This window comes from Natrix helvetica (genome assembly GCF_964273705.1).
Source record: "Natrix helvetica genome assembly, chromosome: 4".
Taxonomy (NCBI): Eukaryota; Metazoa; Chordata; class Lepidosauria; order Squamata; family Natricidae; genus Natrix; species Natrix helvetica.
In genome coordinates this window covers 142,848,662-142,873,033 of record NC_138550.1, presented here as the reverse complement: position 1 = coordinate 142,873,033, position 24,372 = coordinate 142,848,662, and the positions used below count along the sequence as shown (strand labels likewise).

The 24,372-nt window shown below is 40.6% G+C and overlaps 1 protein-coding gene across 1 annotated transcript in view; it reads left to right on the top strand.

The window, feature by feature from the left end:
* Positions 1-24,372, top strand: part of CDH17 (cadherin 17) — a 51,526-nt gene that overhangs the window by 23,500 nt on the left and 3,654 nt on the right. Inside the window, exons 7-16 of the mRNA XM_081952791.1 lie at positions 2,268-2,396; positions 3,030-3,180; positions 5,782-5,997; positions 7,600-7,676; positions 10,373-10,564; positions 12,215-12,459; positions 15,060-15,190; positions 17,081-17,305; positions 20,883-20,999; positions 21,101-21,214. Of these exons, the coding sequence (XP_081808917.1) occupies positions 2,268-2,396; positions 3,030-3,180; positions 5,782-5,997; positions 7,600-7,676; positions 10,373-10,564; positions 12,215-12,459; positions 15,060-15,190; positions 17,081-17,305; positions 20,883-20,999; positions 21,101-21,214 (1,597 nt within the window). The remainder of the gene's footprint in view (positions 1-2,267; positions 2,397-3,029; positions 3,181-5,781; positions 5,998-7,599; positions 7,677-10,372; positions 10,565-12,214; positions 12,460-15,059; positions 15,191-17,080; positions 17,306-20,882; positions 21,000-21,100; positions 21,215-24,372) is intronic.

The window sequence follows — 24,372 nt, the reverse complement described above, 5'->3', positions numbered from 1 at the left end:
ACCTTGGATAATTAGAATGATTACCTTAAGAAAAATTATAGAGAGAAGGAATGGAAACCCATGATTGCAAGAATTTTATATTGCAATCTAATTTAGTTGGCAGGAGATTCCCTAGAGCAGCGATGGCGAACGTTTTTTGGCTCATGTGCCAAAAAACATGAGGGGGGAGTGCAGGGGGGTCGTGTGCAGGCGTGCCGCACCCATAATGCAATGCGCAACCCCCCAGTGCGCATGCATGCCCTACAGGCGCAAACCCCCATTTCTCCATGCTTTTTTTGCCCTCCCCAGGCTCCAGAGGCTTTATAGGAGCCTGGGGAGAGTGAAAATAGCCTCCCCCTCCTCGAAACCCTCCGGAGGCTTCAGGGACCTTCAGGAGGCTTCCCTGAACTTCCTGTTTGCTCAGAGGGTCATTTTAAGTGCTCCGAAGGCTTCAGGGACCTTCAAGAGGCTTCCCTGAAGCCTCTGGAGCAGTCAAAACTACCCTCCGAGCAAACAGGAAGTCCGTTCCCGAACTTCCAGTTTGTCCGTAGGACCATTTTTTTGCGCTCCGGAGGCTTCAGGGAAACTCATGAAGCCTCTGGAGGGCCTCCGGAGGGGGGGGAGGCTCTTTTCACCCTTTCCAGGCTCCCATAAAGCCTCTGGAGCCTGGGGAGGGTGAAAAATGGCTTTAAAAAAGGGTGAACTCGCGTGCCCTGACAAATGGCTCCGTGTGCCACCTGTGGCACATGTGCCATAGGTTCGCCATCACTGCCCTAGAGGAAAAAGAAGTACTTCCTTATGCTCCACAATATGGCCCGTTGTCATAATAAGCTTGGATAGTTTTGATAAAGAGGATACAAACATTGCTAGAGATAAATCTGATAATGTCATATGTAATGGAAACATGTTTATATCACATTGATATCATGTTGAGTGACATGTTGATTGTTTGATGCTCAGAAGCATTTGACTGGCTACAGTGAGTAGTAGAAAAAGGAATACTGAAAGTTAATCTTTGGCCTAAAATATTATCTCCAGATAATAGAAATCTTTATTTGAATCTCTAAAACCTAAAAAGCAAATGTGTCAGTCCATTGGAAAAGAATATCAACAAATTCATACCTGGTTATATCTCTATTATTTTAAAATGATTATTTTCTTTGAGTTGAGAGTTCCAACTGGGTGAATTCATGGATGTACAAATATGGTTTTAACACCAAAATAGAAGCAGTTTCCAATTTTTAACTTCTAGGCTATTGTGTTTTCTGCTGTTCTTCCATCCAGGTAATAGCCAGTGCTTATTCTACATAGGCCTTTGTCATGATTATCTTGTAAGTCCCTGAGCAATAATCTATTCCTTAGACTCATTGTCAGGTGCAGAAAATCAGGAGCCAGGACAGAATTCAAAAGCATTAAGAGTTTATTTCATTCTACCTATTAACAAGAATCTGATGTACTAATGATCAAAGTGATAGGCACCAGATAAATGTCAATGGACTTCAAGAGGCTGGACTTAGGTCTTTTACTGAGACATAATGACTCCAAACCCATGACACATTTGACCATTCCCTCGGGTTCAGCCGAGTGATCTCTTATACCCATCCAGAATATCAACATGCACAAAACTTTTGTTTTCCCAGAACTCTTCAATAGGCAAGAAGTTACAAAAAGCAGCAGAGGAAGATAATGCAAGAGAGCAAAGAATGTAGGCCAAATACAAGGTTGTCAAGATCCTACTTGAGATTCCTTCCAAACCAAAATGCCTTCCAAGCATTTTATAGATCTGTTTTTCCTCCCCAAGTAACTGATTGGTAGTCTTTGGTTAATGATGGCAATTGGAATTATAATTATATTTTATGATGATGATGATGATGATGATGATGATGATGATGATGATGATGATGATGCTTTCCAACATGTTCTTTAGCAATGCAAAATTCCTTTAGAGCGTAAGCTACCCAGAGTTGCTTCAAAATGAGATGGGTGGCAAATAAATGTAATTCAATAACAACAACAACAACAACAACAACAATAATAATAATATTGTTATTGAATTACATTTATTTGCCACCCATCTCATTTTGAAGCAACTCTGGGCAGCTTACGCTCTAAAGGAATTTTGCATTGCTAAATAGCATGTTGGAAAGCATGATGTCACATGACTGTACTGCTTAACAATGCAATTCTGACATCTTAGTTGCATTAAAGAGAGAAAATTTTTTTTTAAACCATCTATCAGGTCAAAACTTTCATTTGTATACTTGTTGATTACTTTTACATTGTAATAGGTACAATGGAACGATCCATATGCAACATATAAAATTCAAGAGAAAGAAAAGCATTCTATTCCATTTACAATTGATCAGAATGGAACAGTTTATGTAACTAAACCACTAGACAGAGAAGAGAAAGACTACGTAAGTACATGAAAGTGGATAGCGGGTATGGTTTAAAATAAGGGGAAAGCTAAACTACAGTGCCTTTCAGGTGGTTTTCTATTTGCATTTCAGTGGTGGGTTGCAGGTGGTACACCCAAATATGGGCGTACCAGTGCCTGCTGGGGAGCAGCAGGTACCGTTCTGGTACGGTGCTCCGGAGGGCCCACCTGCACGCCCACTCTCCTTACTGGTATTTGAGCTGTTTAGGGCTTCCGCGCACGGAGTGTACGGAACTTGTGTGACGCTCCGCCGAGCAGCTGGAGTGTTGCAGGTGGGAAGTATGCATACCTGCGCTGCGTGTGTATGCGTGCATTCATGTGGTGGACACCCAGCCCCGTTGCACCGTACCAGTTGCACTGGGATCCGGAATCTACCACTGTTGCATTTCATTATCAGCATCACATTCTATATTAATTTTGTTAAAATTAATTATTGTTTACTCAGCTTATTAGATTTCAATTAGATTATCAACATTTCAACTACATTATGCTGCTCTTGAATGGGTTTTATACGAGATGGGGCAAAACTCTGATAACATAGTTTGCACTACATTAGTAATACCTTAAGCCTGTATTCATTATTCCTGCAGTTTAATTATATATCCTATTTCAGTATTCATTCTATGTGCTTGCAAACGATGAGGAGGGAGAAATGCTGGACAAACCACTCATTGTTTCAGTCCGTGTTGTAGACATCAATGACAACCCACCTGTGTGTAACGAAATTTTGACTAAATTTGAAGTTCAAGAAAATGAGGATGTGGGTAAGAAATATTGCATTTCATGGGCTGTGTGAGTAAAAATAATTCAATGCAAAGCTTCTTTGGTAGTTAAATGAGTATACAGTTTAATGTCACCATCAATTCTTATGAGTTTGAATAGCATAAGAAGTTCTAATAGAAGGGAGTATGTGTAGCTCAGGGTTGAAGTGTGAGATCCTTGGTGGTCTTTGAGGTTGGCTGTTTGCTTGCAGACATTTCAATACCCAACTAGGTAACATCATCAACACTCACGCATCTGAAAATACATACATGGTTAGAGAAAATGATAAAACAACACATAGACTTAAAACCAGAACTGTTTTTGTTAGGTACGTATATTACCAAAAAATTCTAATAAAGGGATTACATATTTAAGAATACATGTGCCGACAGCAGCGAGAATTGTATTTGCACAATATTGGAAAAATGAATCTCCAATTCATGAGTTTTCTATTTGTATCTTCTTTTGATTTCTTTGAGAGTCACATTGAACTCCTCTTAAGCTACAGAGCTTCTTTAATCCATTGTAGATACTTCCTTTTGAATCTCCAATTCATTCGTTTTCCCTTTCTTTCCTCTTATGTTTTCTTTTAGAGTCACCTACAGCTCCTCTTGACCTTCACAACTGATGAAAAGATAATTAGAAAAATATTAGACTGACATTAATAATAAAAGATAAGGAAGAAACAGAATATTTTTTAACATAGGGTTTGTTTTATCAATGGTTAGATAAAAGAGGTAGAAATTAGAGGATGAAAGATTACTGATATGTATAAGTAAATGATGCAAACATTTCATTATATAAAAGTTATTATTATTATTATTATTATTATTATTATTATTATTATTATTATTATTATTATTATTATTAATCATTACTACCAGTATTACCATTAATACTTTGCATAAGCAAATTGATCCAAACAATACACTGTTTATTAAACACTTATGTATTTTAAAGAAAAAAATGTATTAGTAAAATTTTAAAAAAGAACACTCACACATCTGAAAGCAAACAGCTCAGAGAGCACCAAAAACTCTACAGCATGAACTATTTAAGGAGAGGCGCTAAATATATAATTTAGGAGTTGTTGAGAATAAAATCTGCACATTTCAAATGAGACTGCCCCTAGTATCATCCTATCAAAGAATTAATTAGTGCTTGGTTCCCAAGCTCAGGACCTGGATTAGACCAGATGTTGACAACATTAAACCCTCAAAGAGCCACAAAGCTCCTAACCGGAAGCCCGCTGTTCAATTCTGGAGCCGGCCAGAAGTCTGGTTCCCCCACCATAGAGTCTTCTCCTAGCATGGCATCCTTTTTCCTTTTACCGACCAGAAGTCTGGTTCCCCCACCATAGAGGGATGCCGGCCAGAAGTCTGGTTCCCCCACCATAGAGTCTTCTCCTAGCGAGTCGTCCTTTTTTCCTTTAACTGACTGGTGACAGGGAGCCACAGCAGAGGGATGAAAGAGCAATATGCGGCTCTTTCATACCCTTGTGTCTGTAGTACTGAGAAGAACAGCTATTTAGAAATTTTAGTTTTTCCAAAATTGCATGTGTGCATTCATGTAGGGTTGTCATGTCTTAATGGGATTGGCTAGTTTATGGCTTAATCTCTTGAGAGCAACCAGTTAATATAAGTAATCATATATCATAGCATGATATATGAAATGTGCCCTTTTAGTTTATTCATCAAAGTACGATCGAGTAAATACTCAGTTCTCTGATTTGATAAGATAAGTATGAATTGAGGCCATATATTAACACTGGGTAAATGCATACTTTGTGCTTGACTCATTGCCTACATAGCTCATTCATCATTTCCTCAATAAAGAAATGAGGTGACCACCTCCTCTCCTTCCCTCCCCTCTTGACAGATTAAAAATGTATCCTGAACCTACATCTTCCAGATCTGCTTCAAAACCACTGTTTTCTAACCTCACCCATTTTTATATCTTCCAGAATGGGTGGTTTCCTGTTCTTTATTCCTTTCTAATAACAAGTTCAAATTTCTGCAATGCTTTGCATACCCTCCTTCCAGTAGTTGGCTACTGGGCTGCTGCATTTTCTGCTAGTTCGCAATTACTATATATTTTTTTAAAAAAATCTTGAAATTGATCCAACAACAGGCCATTAAATCAATGAGCAAATGTCAATCCTAAACACTCATGCTCCATTCAACACATCTCCCAGTGGGCACCCTTTTCATTAATGCTAATATTAATATTAGTACTATTAATAATTATGCATATAGATTGATGCTAAAGCATTTTGCTTTCCAAGCTGCTACTGTATAGACAGGTCCTTTATACATGCAACCCCCTCACTGCAAGGATAAAGTTGAAAAAAACATTATTTTGCTCATCGCTAATCTTTTTCAGTGGCTAATCTTTGGATCAACTGCCTTTTGTTAGGTTTTTAGGAGATCATGTTCCACACAAATAGCTGTATCATGAATTTGAGAATCAGTGTATATAGGAATCCTGTTAGTTCCCTTGCCCATTCCCAAAAGTTATGTTTGTCTTTGTATAAGTAATTTATTTTATTTTTTACTATGCTTGTTTGCTATTGGTCTAACTACAGTTTTTTCTGTGACCAACAGGGAATTTAATAGGAATTGTCCTTGCCTCAGACAATGACGAGAAGGGGACTCTTAATTCTCGCCTGCAGTTCAGCCTTTTGGACCAGTCCCCCAAAATCCCACAAGACAACCTCTTCCGTATCGAATTGGGAACTGGGTCAGTCCACTTATTGAAATCAAAATTAAACAGACAAATGGCCCACACTTACTATTTGCAGGTGAACGTGACAGATTCAGGTCAGTGCATCACACATTACATGTATTCCCCAAATACTCTGGATTACAAGATAGTCTACACCAAGGGTGTCAAACCCAATTTTATTGAGGGTCGCATCAGAGTTGTGTTTGACCTCTGGGGTGTGTGGTGTGTGTCAGAGTCGCCATGGCCAGGGTGGACGTGGCCACCTCAATGACATTTGTGTCAGGGGCACCTGGGGAGGCCGGACTGCTCTGCCAGAGAAAATGGGCTCCTGAGCTCCATTTTCGGCTGCCACAGCCTCCTGCAACCCTCTGCCAGTGAAAACGAAGCTTGGGAGAACCTGTGTGCAGCCCTCCCGAGCTCCATTTTTATTAGCAGAGGCACCATGGGCCAATCCTTCACTGTTTCCAGGGTGGTCCCGTGGACTAGATCTAAGCACCTTGTGGGCTAGATCCGGCCCCTGGTCCTTGAGTATGACACCCCTGGTCTACACTCTCTCATCTATACTTCTTTCATTTCTTCCATCCATCCCTTTTCACTCCTTTTCCCCATTTTTCTTTTGATCAAGAGCTACACATGTAAAAGCAAAATTATAAATCTTTCATGTGCTCCTTTTAAAAAGAAGGTGTCCATAAGATAAGGTCGAAAAGGGCAATATGCTGCCTAGATGGTACTGTGACCGAAGCGCTACCTGCAACTCCAGGCCCCTGCACTCCTTATTATAGCCCCCAAATACCTTTTGACCATGCTAGTGAATTTCATGGCAAGATTGCTGAAAATTGGCATCGGAGTTTCCTTCCATGTTGGAGTGGGAGACGTGAATATTCAGACATAAGCTCTAAAATAAAGGAATAACATTAAATCCTTTATTCCCCTTGAACTACTACTAGTAGTAGTTCTAGTACAGGCAGCCCTTGACTTATGATCAGTTGCTTAGCGACTATTCAAATTGCAATGAAACCAAACCTAAATGATTCGAAGTTCTGATGGCTGCCCCTCCCTCCCTCCCTCCCTCCATGGTCACATAGCCACACTTTGGGTACTCAGCCACCAGCAGGGTCCAGCATACCCATGAAGGCAATTTAGGTTTTTTTTTTCAAAAACAGCAATTACTTCTGCCTTTTTTGGCAAAAAAAGAAAAAAGAGCCCATTCCCAGGAGGAATGGGTTTGCTTAACAATCACAGCATTCATTTTAAGACCACCCCCAAAAAGCCATAAAATTGTGTCCGTCATGTGATGACCTACTTAATGACTGGCAAGACTTATGACTAAATTCCAGGTTCAGTATTGGCTGTAAACTGAGGACTGCCTATATTCTTATTTGTTAGACGTATTTCTTGCTTTTCCTACAAGAAGTCAAGGCAATGCACATTATCACTCGCTTCTCAGATTCCCCACATACATCCCATAATGGCAACTTTTGGTAAGGTGGCCTAAGTGGAAGTGACCGATTCAAAGTTCATTCTTGAGCTTTCAGAGCTAGGGTGAATTTGAGCCTGATTCCCCCTGATTCTATACCTATGAAGGGATTAATTGCGGTGGGATGTTTTAGTTATATCTGACTCGTCTATTGTAAAAGGTTTGAGAATTTGTTCTGTGCAAATCAGCTCTCACTTGATTTATATCCTTTTCCTTGTAGTTTTCTCAACTATATGTGAAGTGCAAATCCATGTCATTGACATCAATGATAAGATCCCAATATTTGAAAAATCAGATGTGAGTATCTTTGTTATCTAGTTTTGCCTTCACAAGACGTTGGAAAAATATCAAACTTTTGGTTTGACGGTATCCTCTTCCGAGATATTTGCTTGGCATGTAGATGTTGTTGTTGCATACCTGTGGCTAGTTAGGTAAGTCTTTCCCAAGTCGATTCTAACCAGATATTTTAGGACTACAGTTCCCAGAACTTCCAGCAACAGACATGTTGAATGGGAATTTCGAAAGTTGTAATCCTTAACACTTCTGGAGGAAATCAGATTGCAAAAGTCTGCACTGGAGCTCAGAAGAAACTCAAAGGAAAAATGTTGTTAATTTTTTCATAAAATGGCTCCACACAGTTACTTTGACCTATTCTCATCCCAGACTGGTAAGGATTAACACTGCCTAAATTGAAGTGGACACGGTGGCTCAGTGGCTAAAACGCTGAGCTTGTCGATCAGAAATGTTAGCAGTTTGGCAGTTCGAATACCTAGCACTACATAATGGAGTGAGCTCCCGTTATTTGTCCCAGCTTCTGCCAACCTACCAGTTCAAAAGCACGTAAAAATGAAATTATAAAAAATAGGAACCACCTTTGGTGGGAAGGTAACAGCATTCCGTGCGCCTTTGGTGTTGAGTCATGCCGGCCACATGACCACAGAGACGTCTTTGGACAGCGCTGGCTCTTCGGCTTTGAAACGGAGATGAGCACTGCCCCCTAGAGTTGGGAACGACTAACACTTATGTGCGAGGGGAACCGTTACCTAAATTGAAGTATATGCTTACTATATGAGTCCTGAAAAGATCCATACTATGCTGCTGCTTTCCATACAGCTTTAATATACATTCCACTTAAAGGCTATGATTGGTAGTTCCCTCGGCTGAAATTGCATCACCATCTAATATGTGAAAATTCTCCAACTGGCACACTCAATGTTCTGATTACTGCTTGCATTCATCTTTTTTCTTTCCTATCAGTTAACTTTTTATTTTTAAAAATATCTTTATAACAGGTGTTCCCAACTCCTGTTCTGCTGACCAATACTGGTACGAGGCTCGATCTGGCCTGCGCAAGTGGTGGGCGAGTGTGCAAAACTCCATTTGCGCAAGCAGAGGGCATGCACAAAAAACGATGCCCTCCCCACCACCACTGCTGCCACCGGTCCATAAAGCCTGAAAGTTTTGGGGATCTCTGCCTTATAACTATCATTTGATTGGTTAAGCATTCAATCTATAAACTGTAGGTGGAAGCAAAGAGTTATTTATGCTTCTTGGCTGCCAACTGGTGATTGGTTGGAATTGTGCAGCCTAGAAAACTGCAAAACTGTTGGTGAACAGCTGGAGTTTGAGAAGGGTTTTTTTGTTGTGGATGTCAGTGTGAGAATTGTGATTATGTGAGGAAAAGGAGGAACCAATTGGATAGGAAAGGGAATTTTCCACCACATTACAAAGCAGAAGAGACAGACCTTTTATTATGCTTTCAATTACCTTTGTATGGACGCGATGGCTCAGTGGCTAAGACGCTGAGCTTGTTGATCAGAAAGGTCGGCAGTTCAGCGGTTTGAATCCCTAGTGCTGCATAATGGAGTGAACTCACTTTAATTGTCCCAGCTTCTGCCAACCTAGCAGTTCGAAAGCATGTAAAAATGCAAGTAGAAAAATAGGGACCCACCTTTGGTGGGAAGGTAACAGCATTCTGTGCACCTTCGGCATTTTGTCATGCCGGCGACATGATCACAGAGACTTCTTCGGACAATGCTGACTCTTCGGCTTTGAAACGGAGATGAGCTTAGAGTCAGGAACAACTAGCACATATGTGTGAGGGGAACCTTTACCTTTACCTTTTTAGGTGTTGGAGGAAGATAGTCTATCACAAGGCTTTTCATAATTAAAAAAAAATAAAGGTAGATGTAGGAGCCACAATTTCAGGCACCCTGGCATCTAAATGAGAATCATAGAAGAGATCCTGAACCATGAGGTTAGATAGAAGAGGTTACTACAGCACATTTGCTGAATCAACTGGAGCCAACCAGTAAACTCTAACCTAAAGTCACCTAAAGTCGTCTTCTCTGTGTGTCATGAGTTGCCCTGATGGAAGATCCTGAGCATGAATAAGAGGGAAAACACCATTTTCAGGATGGAGAACTTTAAAATGCCAGGCTGAGGAGATGTTTAGTGGAGCATTATCCACCAAAGCAATGAGGCTGTCTGGAGATGGTCTTAGAATGTTGTGCAACAGCAAATTATGATTTCAAGTTATTACATCATGAAGCTCTCTTCAAAATAGCTAGTTCTTTCAGATTATAAAAGGGTAACTATTGGAGGTTTATTGGAATAGTTAATGAATGCCAGTAGGTGGTTGTATCTTTAAATACAAATGATTCCAGATAAAAGCACGTTTAAATAATTCTAGTTAAATGACAATGGTGGTACATTGATAGTAAAATACACAAAGGTTTTTGATTTAAAATGTACAATTCAATATGAATATTTATCCCTGTTTATAAATAATGATTGTGGTAGTAACGCACGAAATCTCTTTGTAACCAATCGACACGCTTTATACAAGAGGTAATGAAGGATGTTTCTTTTTGTGTGTTCTTGTTTAATTAAAACAATAAAAATTTTGGGGAAAAAATAGCTAGTTCTTTTTAGAAATGTTATTTCTTCTTTTCTGTTCTATTGTTTTATATTTATTTTTCTTTTCTTTCTAGTATGGCACTGTGATTGTTGCAGAAGATCAGAAAAAAGGATCTCTTATATTTGAAATACAAGCCACGGATGCTGATGAAATAGGCACTGGAAGTTCTCAGATTATTTACACCATCACAAAGGGTGACCCAAATAATAGTTTTACAATACTGACTGATCCAGATACAAATAAAGGAGCTATTATAATTAACAAGGTGAACAAATGCCATTTCATTTATTGTTATATTACATAGATTTAATTAACATTTCCTCAAGGCAAGGCAGTGAAATGACTAAGAACAATGCTACATTAATTAGCAAATAGCAGTAGGATGTCTCTAAATTTAAGAAAGCCTCCAAATTTAAGAAAATTGGAGGAAAATGTTTTTTATATTTTATATTATAGTTTTGCAAGAGATTAAAATCTTATGAGATTCTATTTTCCTTTGAGATCTTGTGAGTTTTAAGGCCAAAATGCTAAATGACACAATGAATGGTTTCACACTTACCAAACCTGAAGTTGCAGAATTTTGGAAAATAGTTAAAAACAATACACGTAGAAGTCTACCCAATTAATCAGTTTCTTCTTCCTAGCTCAACTATTTTGAAGGCAGACATGGTGATAAACATTTTTACTTGTGGTAAAGATGAAACACAGCCATATTATCTTATTGTCTTGGAATACCGAGAAAACATGGAGATGCCACATGCTCCCTTGAGGGAACTGAAGAGAAAACTCAGAAACTCAGTCAATCAAAGCTTCATCCCCTAGATCAGTGATGGGTAATCTTTTTGTTGTCGTGTGCCGAAAGCGTGCACGCATCTGCACCCATAATACAATGTATGTGTCCCACCCCCTGTGCATATGAGTGTGACCCCCTGCGCTTCCCTCGCCACGCATGTGCACACAACAACCCCCCATGCCCTGTTTTCGGTCTAGTAGGCCTCCCTGCAGCATCCTGAGAGCAAAAACGGGCCATAGGCCATGCCGCACTCCCCTACTCCCCCCTGCACCCGTACATGCGCACACAACCCAATCCATGCAAGCATGAGGCCCATCCACCCCCCTGCATGCACGCACGCCTCCTGCATGCATCCCAGCTCCCTGCACATGCACAGCAGAGACCCGAAAACCAGCTGGCTGGTGGGAGGCGCATGCAGATGCGCATGGGCATGGGCAGTGGAGTTTGAGCTGGGTGACTACTCACGTGCCCGCAGAGAGGGCTCTGCGTGCCACTTGTGGCACACTTGCCATAGTTTCGCCTAGATAGTGCAGTCCTGAGAAAGTGTTTCTTGTACACCTCAATATCAGGCACTTCCCACAAGTAGACAGATAGCCAAAAAACTGACAAATCTAACTTAGGTTGCAGAAAATGGAATTGGTCTTTCTAAAAACTTGACCTCTCTTCTGGCAATGTCTAACCAAACAGAGAATAGTTGCCAGTAAAAACAAGCAGGCAAGCAAATAAATAGATGTTTGGCCCTATAGCATTCTGACCTTAAAACTATTTGAGATGCATTTGATCTGTTTTGTTGTAAATAATCAATGATCGTTCAGGGTATCTGAATTGTGCAGTTTCAATTGCTGCTGTCAGGTAAGCTCTCCATGGTCTACCAAAGAGGGAAAAGCCTTATTTGAGCTTACCCTCAGATTAGTGAACTAGTGGGGGTTTAGTTCAGGGTCTACTTTGGGTCTACTTTGAGTTGGCCTGGCTACAGATGATGAAAAGTTGTAGTGTCCCAGAATCCTTCCTGGAGGATAGGAAGTTGGGGAACTCTGCTATAAATATATTTCAAGAAGATAATGTGGTGTAAGTTCCTGATGGGTTTTTATCCCTGTTTTAATTTGTCCTTTGCTTTTGTAGGGTCTTGATTTTGAAACAAATTCAGTATATAACCTTACAATCAATGCTACTAATCCGGAACCTCTTGTGGCTGGAATAAAGTACAGTTCAAATTCATCTACTTTCTTACGGGTTCATGTTACTAATGTGGAAGAACCGCCAGCTTTCCTCCGTCCCAGCTACATAGTTGCACTATATGAAAATGTGACCGTTGGTACCAATGTGACAACCGTAAAAGCCTTTGACCCAGAAGGATACCCAATAAAGTAAAGGCAAAAATCTATTTTGGGGTGGGGGAAATGAGAGTTGTATTAATTGCATTGCTGAGTCCAATCCAGAAGATTCTCCTGCTTTCTTGCCTTGAAAGAACCTCCTAAAATGTCATATTGTATTTGCGTAGCCTGTTTAACTTGACTGCATGCATTTTTTGGATGAGCATAAAATATTGTATCACCAAAACATGATACAAGGTTGGGCTTGTAATCTAGGACATTCATCCAGAAAAACACCACCGAGGATTAAAAAGAACCAAATTTAGCATGTGCAAAAGTAACCCCTGTATTACCTAAGTATATTATAAAGATGTCAGTTTCTGTAGGTAGAAAGGGCATAATCCAGATTAGAAACCCAGCATAGAGCTACATGTATAAACATGTAGGTTTATATGAATCTAGAGGGCATACATTTTTTCATGCTTATGGCTTGATGTTTGAGTGATGGGACAGGAAAAAAGTGGCTTTATATTTAATTCAGCAGTATAACATATACAAACCTAGTTCAAAAACCCTATAACTATATTAATTAAATATACTACATATGATTAAATGCCATGTTAGATCTCCTCCACATTAAAAATGTATTATGTTTGAAAGAACTCTGAATAGGGGTTGCACCAGTGGTGGGTTTCACATTTTTTAGAACCTCTTCTGTAGGTGTGGCCTGCTTTGTGGGAGTGGTTTGCCAGCCATGTGACTGGGTAGGAGGGGCTTGCCGGCCATGTGACTGGGTGGGAGTGTCTTGCCAGCCATGTGAGTGGATGGGCATGGCCAACTTGTAAAATGTGGTGACTCACTTAACAACACTCTTGCTTAGCAACCAAAATGTTGGCTCAGAAACTCTGGCATTTGAAGCACACAAGTCTTAAAGCTCTCAAGTTACAAGACCCTTGCACCCCTAATCCTTTAGAAAAAAAACCCCAAGGGTGTTCAAACTTGACAGCTTTAAGACTTGTGGACTTCAACTCCCATAATTCCTCCTCTCGCTCTTCATCTTGATGATGTGCAGACGGGCAGGGGGAGGGAGCTGGAACCGGTTCTAAACGGCACTGTAGATTTGTGGAACCTCTTCTATAGAAGAGGTTAGAACTGGCAGGAACCCACCCTGGGGTTGCACCCAAGGTTTTTTGGGGGGACGGGACATCTCCCCCTGATACTTCATGCTGAATTTCACTGGAGTAGTAGAAGAATTTTTCTAACACTTGTTTTTCCTGTTTAAAACTGTTATCCACTGAAGCTTCTCTTTGCAACAAAGAATTGATGTGGCTTTGAGGAGAATGTGAACATCTACTCAATGTTATCAAAAACAGTCAAGATCATAGCCACATTCCTGCAATGTCTCTTGGTGCAGGAGTCTGATTGCCCAGTTGTGGCTTTTATCTTGATTTTTTTTCAGTACCCCCATCTTCTGTCCTGTTTACATCAAACATTTGTAACAAAAGGTGGGAAATTGATTCCCTGTGATAAGAAAGTTGAACAAATGAATCCAAACACGTTGCTTGATTGAGAGACAGTTTGGTATGCAATAGTGGTCACAGTTATGAATAAAGCACCAGGCTCGAATAGAATAGAATAGAATAAAATAGAATAGAATTCTTTATTGGCCAAATGTGATTGGACACACAAGGAATTTGTCTTTGGTGTGCATGCTTTCAGTGTACATAAAAAGACAAGATACATTAATCAAGAATCATAAGGTGTAACACTTAATGATAGTCATAGGGTACAAATAAGCAAACAGGAAACAATATCAGTGTCAATATAAATCATAAGGATACAAGCAACAAAGTTACAGTCCTGCAGTCATAAGTGGGAGGAAATGGGTGATAGGAATGATGAGAAGACTAATAGTAATAGTAATGCAGCCTTAGTGAATAGTTTGACAGTGGTGAGGGAATTATTTGTTTAGCGGAGTGATGGCGTTCAGGAAAAAACTGTTCTTGTCTCTAGTAGTCTTGGTATGCAGTGCTCTATAGCACCGTTTTGAGGGTAGGAGTTGAAACACTTTATGTCCAGGATGTAAGATGTCTGTAAAAAATTTTCACGGCCCTCTTTTTGACTTGTGCAATGTACAAGTCCTCAACGGAAGGCAGGTTGGCAGTAATTTTTTTTTCTGCAGTTCTGATTAGTCTGTGTCTGTCTTGTTGGGTTGCAGAATCAAACCAGACATTTATAGAGGTGCAGATGACAAACTCAATAATTCCTCCGTAGAGCTGCTGATACTGGGAGACCATGAATTCTAGTCCCACTTTAGGCACAAAGCCAGCTGGATAACCTTGGTCAATCACTCTCTCTTAACCTTAGGAAGCAGGCAATGGCAACCACCTCTGGAATCATGCCAAGAAAACTTTGTCTAGGCAGTTGTCAGGATTCAATATTGACTTGAAGAATAAAAAAGAGAGTAGAGTAGACAGCTTAAATAGATAGACCATTTGCCAAATAAAAATGGCTCATCTGTTCTTATGGGCAATGAACAGGGTTAGGATTCTAAAAGTGATGGAAAGAAAATGCACATATTGATGCATGCTATTGTTGAACACAATGCTTTTTGGTTAAGTTTGTTTCTTTTGTCTTATTTTCCTGGTTGCAAGGTACTTGCTGAAGAAAACTCACAAGAATTGGCTGAAAATTGATCCTGACAATGGACAAATATATACAGCTGCCCCACTGGATTATGAACAGAACCGTACCTACATAGTAGAAATTGTTGCAACTGAACAAAGTAAGGAAGCAAAACTTTACCCTCCAAGGATACCTTGGCTGTTTGAAAGGGCCTTGGCCAAGGTGCTTACTATCAGGTTCTATGTTTGACTTTCTCCATATATGACAACAGTAGCTGGGAGTAGCAAGTTATACTATTTAAAATTATTTACATTCATGTCAATGTTACATTACATATTTTAAGATTACATATATATTTAACATGGCAACTTGTGCTGCCTGGAAAGTCAGCCCACATCAGATGTGTGCACTACTGGGAGTCTTTACCAGGGCACTGGGATGTCATTGATGCCAAGAGATGAAGGTGGTAGCACCAGTCTTGGTCTTCTCTCGATAGGTATTTTAGCAACATATAAACTTGAAATGGGGTAACTCACAGCTTTAATAAGACAAGTTGGCTATAATGGGGTTGTAGATGAAACCAGATCTCCTCTTCTCCATTATGAACTCAAAATTGGTTATTCATTATTTCCAGTACCAGAATGATAGAGAGAAATGTTTTTCTATAAAGATCATAGCAACTACCTTCAGCCTACAAAACAACTTCTAAATTTTGAAATCTGCCCCTTAGCTCTGTTCTTTTTTGTGAAGGAGAGAAACAACTTAGAACTGAGGAGAAATTTCCTGACAATTAGAACAATTAATTGGTGGAACACTTGCCTCCAGAAGTTGTGAATGCTCCAATACTGGAAGTCTTTAAGGAGATGTTGGATAGCCATTTGTTTGAAATGGTATAGGGCAGTGATGGCGAACCTATGGCACATGTGCCACAGGTGGCACGCGGAGCCATTTGTCAGGGCACGCGAGGCGCTGCCCTGTCAGCTGAGTTCACCCTTCTTTAAAGCCATTTTTCGCCCTCCCCAGGCTCCAGAGGCTTTATAGGAGCCTGGGGAGGGTGAAAACAGCCCCCCCGCCCCCTCGGAGGCCTTCCGGAGGCTTCATGAGCTTCCCTGAAGCCTCGGAGCACAAAAAACCAGCCCTATGGGCACAGACTTCCTGTTTGCTGGGAGGGTCATTTTGACTGCTCCCGAGGCTTCAGAGAAGCCTCCTCAAGGCCCCTGAAGCCTTCAGAGCACTCAAAACGACCCTCCGAGCAAACTGGAAGTCACTTCCTGTTAGATCGGGTAATGAGAACGCAGACACAGGCTTAACGTAACAACAGCTCTTTATTACAGAAGAACAAGTATGTACAATCCAGCAACTGCTTGGTTTGACAGCAGCCCTTTTATAGGGAGCTGTCAGACCTCTTAGCCAATAGGATTAAACCTCTGTTCCCACCGGAACAGAGGACCAGAGTGGAAACTCTGGTAGCTAGAGTGAATATTTAACACTTCCGGTTTGCTCGGAGGGTCATTTTGACTGCTCCGAAAGCTTCAGGGAAGCCTCCTGAAGTCCCTGAAGCCTTTGGAGCGCTTAAAATGACCCTCCGAGCTCCGATTTGCTTGGAGGGTCGCTTTGATTGCTTCGGAGGCTTCAGGGAAGCCTCCTGAAGGTCCCTGAATCCTCCGGAGGGTTTCCGGAGGGGGAGGCTGTTTTTGCCCTCCCCATGCTCCTATAAAGCCTCTGGAGCCTGGGGAGGGCAAAAAAGCATGCAAAATGGGGGGGTCGCACCTGTAGTGCGCACATGCGCACTGGGGGGTCGCACATTGCATTATGGGTGTGGCACGCCTGCACATGACCCCCCTGCACTCCCCCCACTTATGGCACGCGAGCCAAAAAAGGTTCGCCATCGCTGGTATAGGGCTTCCTATCTAGGCAAGGGGTTGGACTAGAACACCTCCAATGTCCCTTCCAATTCTGTTATTCTATTCTATTTTATTCTATTACCAACCAGCTATAATTTTCTCACAATAAGTTTTAAATTATCCTCTTGCTCTATTCAAATGTACAGGCAGTACCCCGAAAAGCAGTGTTGCACAACTGATACTGCAGCTCATAGATGTCAATGATAATCCTCCGCATTTAGTAAACGAGGCTGTGTCCTTGTGCCACCCACTCCAAGGAGACAAGAGTGCAAAATTTGAAGTTGCTGATTTAGATTCAGGAATTCCAAAATTCACATATTCCCTCATTGGCGGAAAGTATGAGGACAACTGGATCATTTCTAAAGTGGATAGTAAGTATGTTTGTGATAACACTAATAGCACTTAGACTTATACATTGCTTCACAGTCCTTTACAACCTTCTCTAAGGGGTTTACAGAGTCAACATATTGCCCCCAACAATCTGGGTCCTCATTTTATCGACTTCGAAAGGATGGAAGGCTGAGTCAACATTGAGCAGGTGAGGATCAAACCCCTGGCAATCAGCAGAATTAGCCTGCAATACTACATTCTACCCACTGCGCCACCATGGCCCTTTTAAGCAGGAGACAATCTTCATTTAGAATTTCTTATCTTCTTTGTTTTAGGATACATTTGAATTACTTTTTACTTTCTTCTAGTTGAATGAACACATTTATTTCTTATGGTTTTTACATATGTGAGTGCATCTCTTACTGTCTTAGGATAGTCCTCTTAAGGAATCAAGTTAGGAATTTGTGCTTTGTGTCTGAAAACTGAGATTACTGTTAAAGCCAAAACATCTTTTGCCCTTTTAAATTGGGCCCATTTCTGATAAGATCCGAACTGCCCAGGGTGACACCTATGTCTGTTATACAGGTAGTACTAGACCAGTAGGGGGTTCTGGATCCCATTGCAACCGGTACAGTGCAACGGGGCTGGGCGTCCATCACATGAATGGGCGCAGCATGCGTGCACACACATGCAGCATGCACATGCATACTTACCGCCCACGATGCTCCAGCTGCTTGGTGGAGCATTGCACAGGCGCCGTATGCTCCGTGTGCTTGTGCAGAAGCCCCGAAAACCTCAAATACTAGTAAAGAGTGCGGGCGGGCGGGCCCTCCAGAGCACCGTACCGGAATGGTACCTGGTGCTCCCAGTAGGCACCAGTATGCCCGTACCGGGGCATACCGGTCGTAACCCACCACTGTCCTAGACTTACAACAGTTCATTTAGTGACTGTTCAAAGTTACAGCATCAACCATTGCAGTTTCCTCGTGTTCATGTGATCAAAATTTGGATACTTGGCATTTGGCATGTATTTATGACGGTTGCAGTATCCTGGGACAATGCGATCCCCTTTTGCAACCTTCTGACAAGCAAAGTCAATGGGGAAGCCAGCAGTGATTCACTTAACTAGTGTGGCAAAAAAGATTGTAGACTGAGGCAACTCTCTCACTTAGCAACAGAAATTTTGGGCTCAATTGTGATGGTAAGTCAAGGACTATATGCATCCAGATTTAATTATTGCTACAACTCTGCTTGGGACTACCTTCAAGGAGCCTTTAGATCAGGGGTGTTCAAAGTTGGCAATTTTAAGACTTGTGGACTTCAACTTGCAGAGTTCCCCAGCCAGCCATGCTGGCTGGCGATTTTTGGGAGTTGAAGTCCACAACGTGGGTGGCAACGTGTATCTGCATGAATGATAGTGGATGTTCACCAGCATAACCATATTGCACAGTTCTTCTGAGGCTGCATTGGATAACTCTTGTGTTGAAGCACAATTCAAGATGTTGCTGATAACATTGTAAACCTTAGACAATAACGCAGGAATCATGTCCTTTCATGCCAGGGATGGTGAACCTATGACACCGTGCCAAAGATTACATGCCAGGACATTTTGGGTGACATGCCAGTGTTCACCATACCCGACAGCTCTTCTCAAAAAGCACACCCCATTTGCATATAATTTTCAAGGCCTTAGGGGCCACACAAACATGGTCCCTGGAAGGTCAAATGTGCACAAATGGTGCGTGCTTTTGCATAGTTTTTGGAGGCTGCATAGGCCACAGAAGATAATTCTCCATAGTCGCTTAAGGAGCTAGAGCCTTGGGACACGTGGAGCAGCCTTGAGTAGGGGCCTGTCAACAGAAAAAAGACTACCACACTAAGGTTAGTGGCACATGGCAAACCCTGGGGAGCACTGGGTTGCAAGGCAATTGTGCCATTCCCCAAGGCTTGTGTGCTTGGGGAACGATGTGAGGTGGTCTTTTTGAGTGGCAGCAGTGGGGCTAGGATTGAAGTAGTTCTACTTAACGCCCGACCTCAGTGTTGCTATCAAGTGCCACTATTTAGGATAGTCTAGATGGGGGTTTGAGCGAGATAGATAATTATTAGCCTCCCTTGGGCTGCACCAAGGGAGGCTCATTCAATTTCATTGTACACATGTTGTACATTGACGATAAAGGTTTGATTTGATTTGATTTCTGTTTTGTTTGGTGTATGCATGTGTGACATACTAGCAGCGATTGGTTAGACATTCAGGAGTCCCTGTGCTCAGACATTCGGGCCCTAGTTAGCTCACGTTTGGATGATTGCAACATGGGGCTATCCCTGAAGAGTATTTGGAACCTACACCTGGTGCAGAATGCGGCAGTGCAAGCAGTTCTTGGGGTTTCAAGGTCGGCCCACGTAACACCCCCTGCTCTGTGAACTGCACTGGCTGCTGGTTTGCTTCCACGTGCAATTCAAGGTGTCGGTAATCACCTTTAAAGTCCCTCATGATAGATAGATGATAGAGAGATAGAGAGATAGAGAGATAGATAGATGATAGATAGAGAGATAGAGAGATAGATAGATGATAGATAGAGAGATAGAGAGATAGAGAGATAGAGAGATAGATAGATGATAGATAGAGAGATAGAGAGATATAGAGAGATGATAGATAGATGATAGATAAATAGATAGATAGATAGATAGATATAGATAGATAGATAGATAGATAGATAGATAGATAGATAGATAGATAGATTGTAGTTAGATAAATAGAGAGATGATAGATAGATAGATAGATAGATAGATAGATAGATAGATAGATAGATAGATAGATAGATATATGATAGTTAGATAGATAGATAGATAGATAGATAGAGAGGTAGATGATAGAGAGATAGAGAGATGATAGATAGAGATGATAGATAGACAGATAAATGATAAATAGATAGATAGATAGATAGATAGATAGATAGATAGATAGATAGATAGATAGATAGATATGATAGATGATGGATAAATAGATAGATGATAGATAGAGAGGGAGATGATAGATAGATAGATAGATAGATAGATAGATAGATAGACAGACAGACAGACAGACAGACAGATAGGTGAGAGATAATGTAGATGATAGATAGATAGATATAGATATATAGATATATGATCGATAGATAGATGATAGAGAGATGATAGATAATCTACAACATCAATTTTAGAAGTTAAAATATCCTGCTTCCACTAGTTTGATAATATTTATTAAACATTATTAAATATTTTTGTCATTGTTTTTGTAAATATTTTGATATTGTATCTCTTTTTCTATCTTTTCTCTTAAACACTTAACAATTGTACTAAATCTAAACGTTGTAAACTTATGTGGGTGAAAAATATGCATTGGAAGATTCATAGACTTCCAATAGGCTACAAATCTTTATATGTAAAAATAACTAAATGAGTGCTGAATTCAGCCATATTGTAATCAGTGAGCCAGTGAAGATTTTATATTTGTTTGGATGTGACCAGAAAGTGAAGACCTTTTAATTCTTCAATTCTTTAAATTAAATTATTTAATTTTTGCTAATTATTATGATCATTATAATCATCACAATATCATCATCCTATTTGTTTTGCCAGGCAAACATGGTTGCATTACCCCAAAGAACTTGAAACTTGAAGAAAAGGTCTATGTTGTGCCTCTGGAAATTAGTGACAATGGAAGGCCACCAATGAAAGCTGTTGTCAACCTGAAAGGTATACAGCGAAAATGCTACTCATTATGCTTTCAAAATTGTCTTTTTATTATGGCACATACTAGAGTTTGTCTTATAATGGATGGATGTTTTTTATTATAGTGAATGTGTGCAGGTGTGTCAATGACAGGTGTTATATGGAAATCGACAATCCAAATCCATTTCCAACAGTAGGAGCAACAATTGGCATACTTGTTGGTGTCCTGCTAATTATAGGTAAGTGTTTGTATTAAATACAGAATATGGACTAACAGAGCTGGAAGGGACCTTGGAGGTATTCTACTCCAACCTCCTGCTCATGCAGGAAACCCTATATTATTCATTGATATACCTCTCAAGAGATGAGTTTATATCTATGAGGCTTATATAGAATAGAATAAAATAGAATAATAGAGTTGGAAGGGACCTTAATGGTCTTCTAGTCCAACACCCTGTTTTGGCAGGAAACCCTATATCGTATCAGACAAATAGCGATCCAACATCTTCTTAAAGACTTCCAGTATTGGGGCATTCACAACTTCTGGAGGCAAGCTGTTCCACTGATTAATTGTTCTAACTGTCAGGAAATTTCTCCTTAGTTCTAAGTTGCTTCTCTCCTTGATTAGTTTCCACCCATTGCTTCTTGTCCTGCCCTCAGATGCTTTGAAGACTTGCTTGATTCCCTCTTCTTTGTGGCAACCTCTGAGATATTGGAACACTGCTATCATGTCATCTCTTTTCATCAAACTAGACATACGACATGTACCCAATTCCAGCAACTGTTCTTTATATGTTTTAATCATATGGTTGTTAGTAGGTCTGATTACTAGAAGCTACACTAGAGTTTCAACCCATTGTTTTGTTTTGTGGAATGGCAATGCTAATTGCGGGAGGAATCCAAGAGCAATAAAGTGGCAAAAGCTGATATGGAATTCTTGGTGCTCTTTGAACTTGGTTGTCTGCTAGCAGATGTTTCATTACTCATTTAGGTAACATCATCCGTTTGAGCACGGATGATGTTACCTAGTTGGTAGTGAAACATCGGCAAGCAAACAACCAGACTCAGAGAGCACAAGAACTTCACTTTTTAGCCCTGAGATTCATATACAGGTAGTCCTTAACTTATGACCATAATTGAGCCCAACATTTAAGTTGTTAATTGAAACATTAGTTAAGTGAGCTTTCCCCCATTTTATGATCTTTTTTGCCTCAGTTGTTGAGTGAAGGACTGTAGTTGATAAGTTAGTAACCCGGTTGTTAAGTGAATCTCTCTTCCCCATTGCCTTTGCTTGACAGAAAGTCGTAAAAGGGGATCATATGATCTTCAGGCACAGCAATGGTTATAAATATGAGCCAGTTGCCAAGCATCTGAATTTTGATCACATGATCACCAGGGTCCTGGAAAAGTCGTAACTGTGAAAAACGGTCATAAATCACTTTTCAAAGTGATGTTCAGAGGTGGGTTGCTCCCGGTTCGGCCCGGATCGGGCGAACCCGTAGTAGCGACGGCGGGAGGCTCCGCCCACCCACCTGGATGCTTCTGCGCATGTGCAGAAGCTTCACACGCACAAGCACGCATGGGACCGTACTTGAAGGGGTGGTAAAAAAATTAGCAACCCACCACTGGTAATGTTGTGACTTTGAACAGTCACTAAATGAACTCTTGTAAGTGGAGGACTACCTGTATTCTTTTCTATTGAAAAAAACTGATATTACTGCAATACAATGTTTGCAAAATAATATAGCATTTTCTGGACAACATATAACGCCAGGTAGGCGATAAGAAGAGATTGGACAGCTATTGGTCCAGAATAATATAGGGTCTTTCCAACTCTGTTATTCTGTATTGTAACATCTTGCTTATATCTGTAGTGGTCTAAATGTTTCATCTTGACTCTATTAATTTATTCTCCAAGTGCCAACTTTCTACAGTTGGATAATAGTTATTGTGTTTAGCCTGAACAAGACAGTTTGATAGTTGTAGGATATGCTGTACTTCGTCCCTTTCCTAGAGATGAAATGAGAATTCTTGGGGAATTTGAAAACACTTAAAGTAGCCAGGATGACTGATAGTGCTATTAAAGAATTTGCCCTTTCAATATATGAATAAATAATAATAATATTTAGGCTATAGATATGTTTTATACAGATAGAACTTGTGAAAATAGATTGAGAGCCAAGGTCTGGATTTTTAGAGGAAAAATATTTATAATTCATGAATTACATAAAACAGGCTTACTTTAATATTTGCCTGAGTGGTAAATCCAGTTGCCAAATCCATGTTTGAAAGCAAGAACAACCATAGACTCATTTTATTGTATTTCTTGGCCAGGAACTCTTGAAATCATCAAGAGTTACAAGAAATAAGCAAAAGCAATGAACTTGAGGGCCCGAGACCCCGATCTTGAAAGCACTTCATTTGAAAAAGGAAAATATTCTTTTCATTTTTTTTTCAATCTGGTTTTGTCTTGTCTGCGTAGGAACTCAGAACAGGAAGCTGCCAGCAGCTTAGTTAGATTTACTCACTTGATAAGGAAGGCTGAAAGCAGACCCTAAAGAGAAACCATAGTTAGATGCACAGGATGTGGTTAGGACAGTACCTAAAAGCTTGTTGCATCTTGCATTGAGGGACAAGCAGAGGTCTATATGGCGTAGGAGTCATGCTAGGAACATGGGAAGCAGTGGCTCAGTAGCTAAAATGCTAGATTGTTGATCAGAAAGGTCAGCAGTTCAGTGGTTTGAATCCCTAGCACAGTGTAACGGAGTGAGCTCCTGTTACTTGTCCCAGCTTCTGCCAACCTAGCTGTTCGAAAGCATGTAAAAATGCAAGTAGAAAAAATAGGAACCACCTTTGGTGGGAAGGTAACAGTGTTCCGTGCCCCTTCGGCATTTAGTCATGCCGGCCACATGACCACGGAGACGTCTTTGGACGGCGCTGACGCTTCAGGTTTGAAACAGAGATGAGCATCGCCCCCTAGAGTCGGGAACGACTAGCACATATGTGCCAGGGGAACCTTTACCTTTACCTAAGAACACCTGAACATCACGATGTCCACATGTACTTACCTTGCTGAACATGCGTCACTTACACACATGCTGTCTTTTTAAGAAATTTGTAACCAACCATTTTATTTCTGTTTTGAATTTCCTATGTCCTGAGGCATAAAAATAGAATGGCAGTCCTGCTCAGTGTTGCCCCCAGCTCTTTGCTAACAGAGAGGCCCTTATTTTTTATCATAAATAAAGAGATATATTTCCACTTTCCTCAACTCTGCGTTATTGAATGGCACTTGCGCTGGGTAAATGATTCACAGTTTGGCTCTTGGCCAACAAGCTGACGGCATCAAGAAATGCAGATAAAATAACTGCAATTCCAGAACACAGCGCTAGTATTG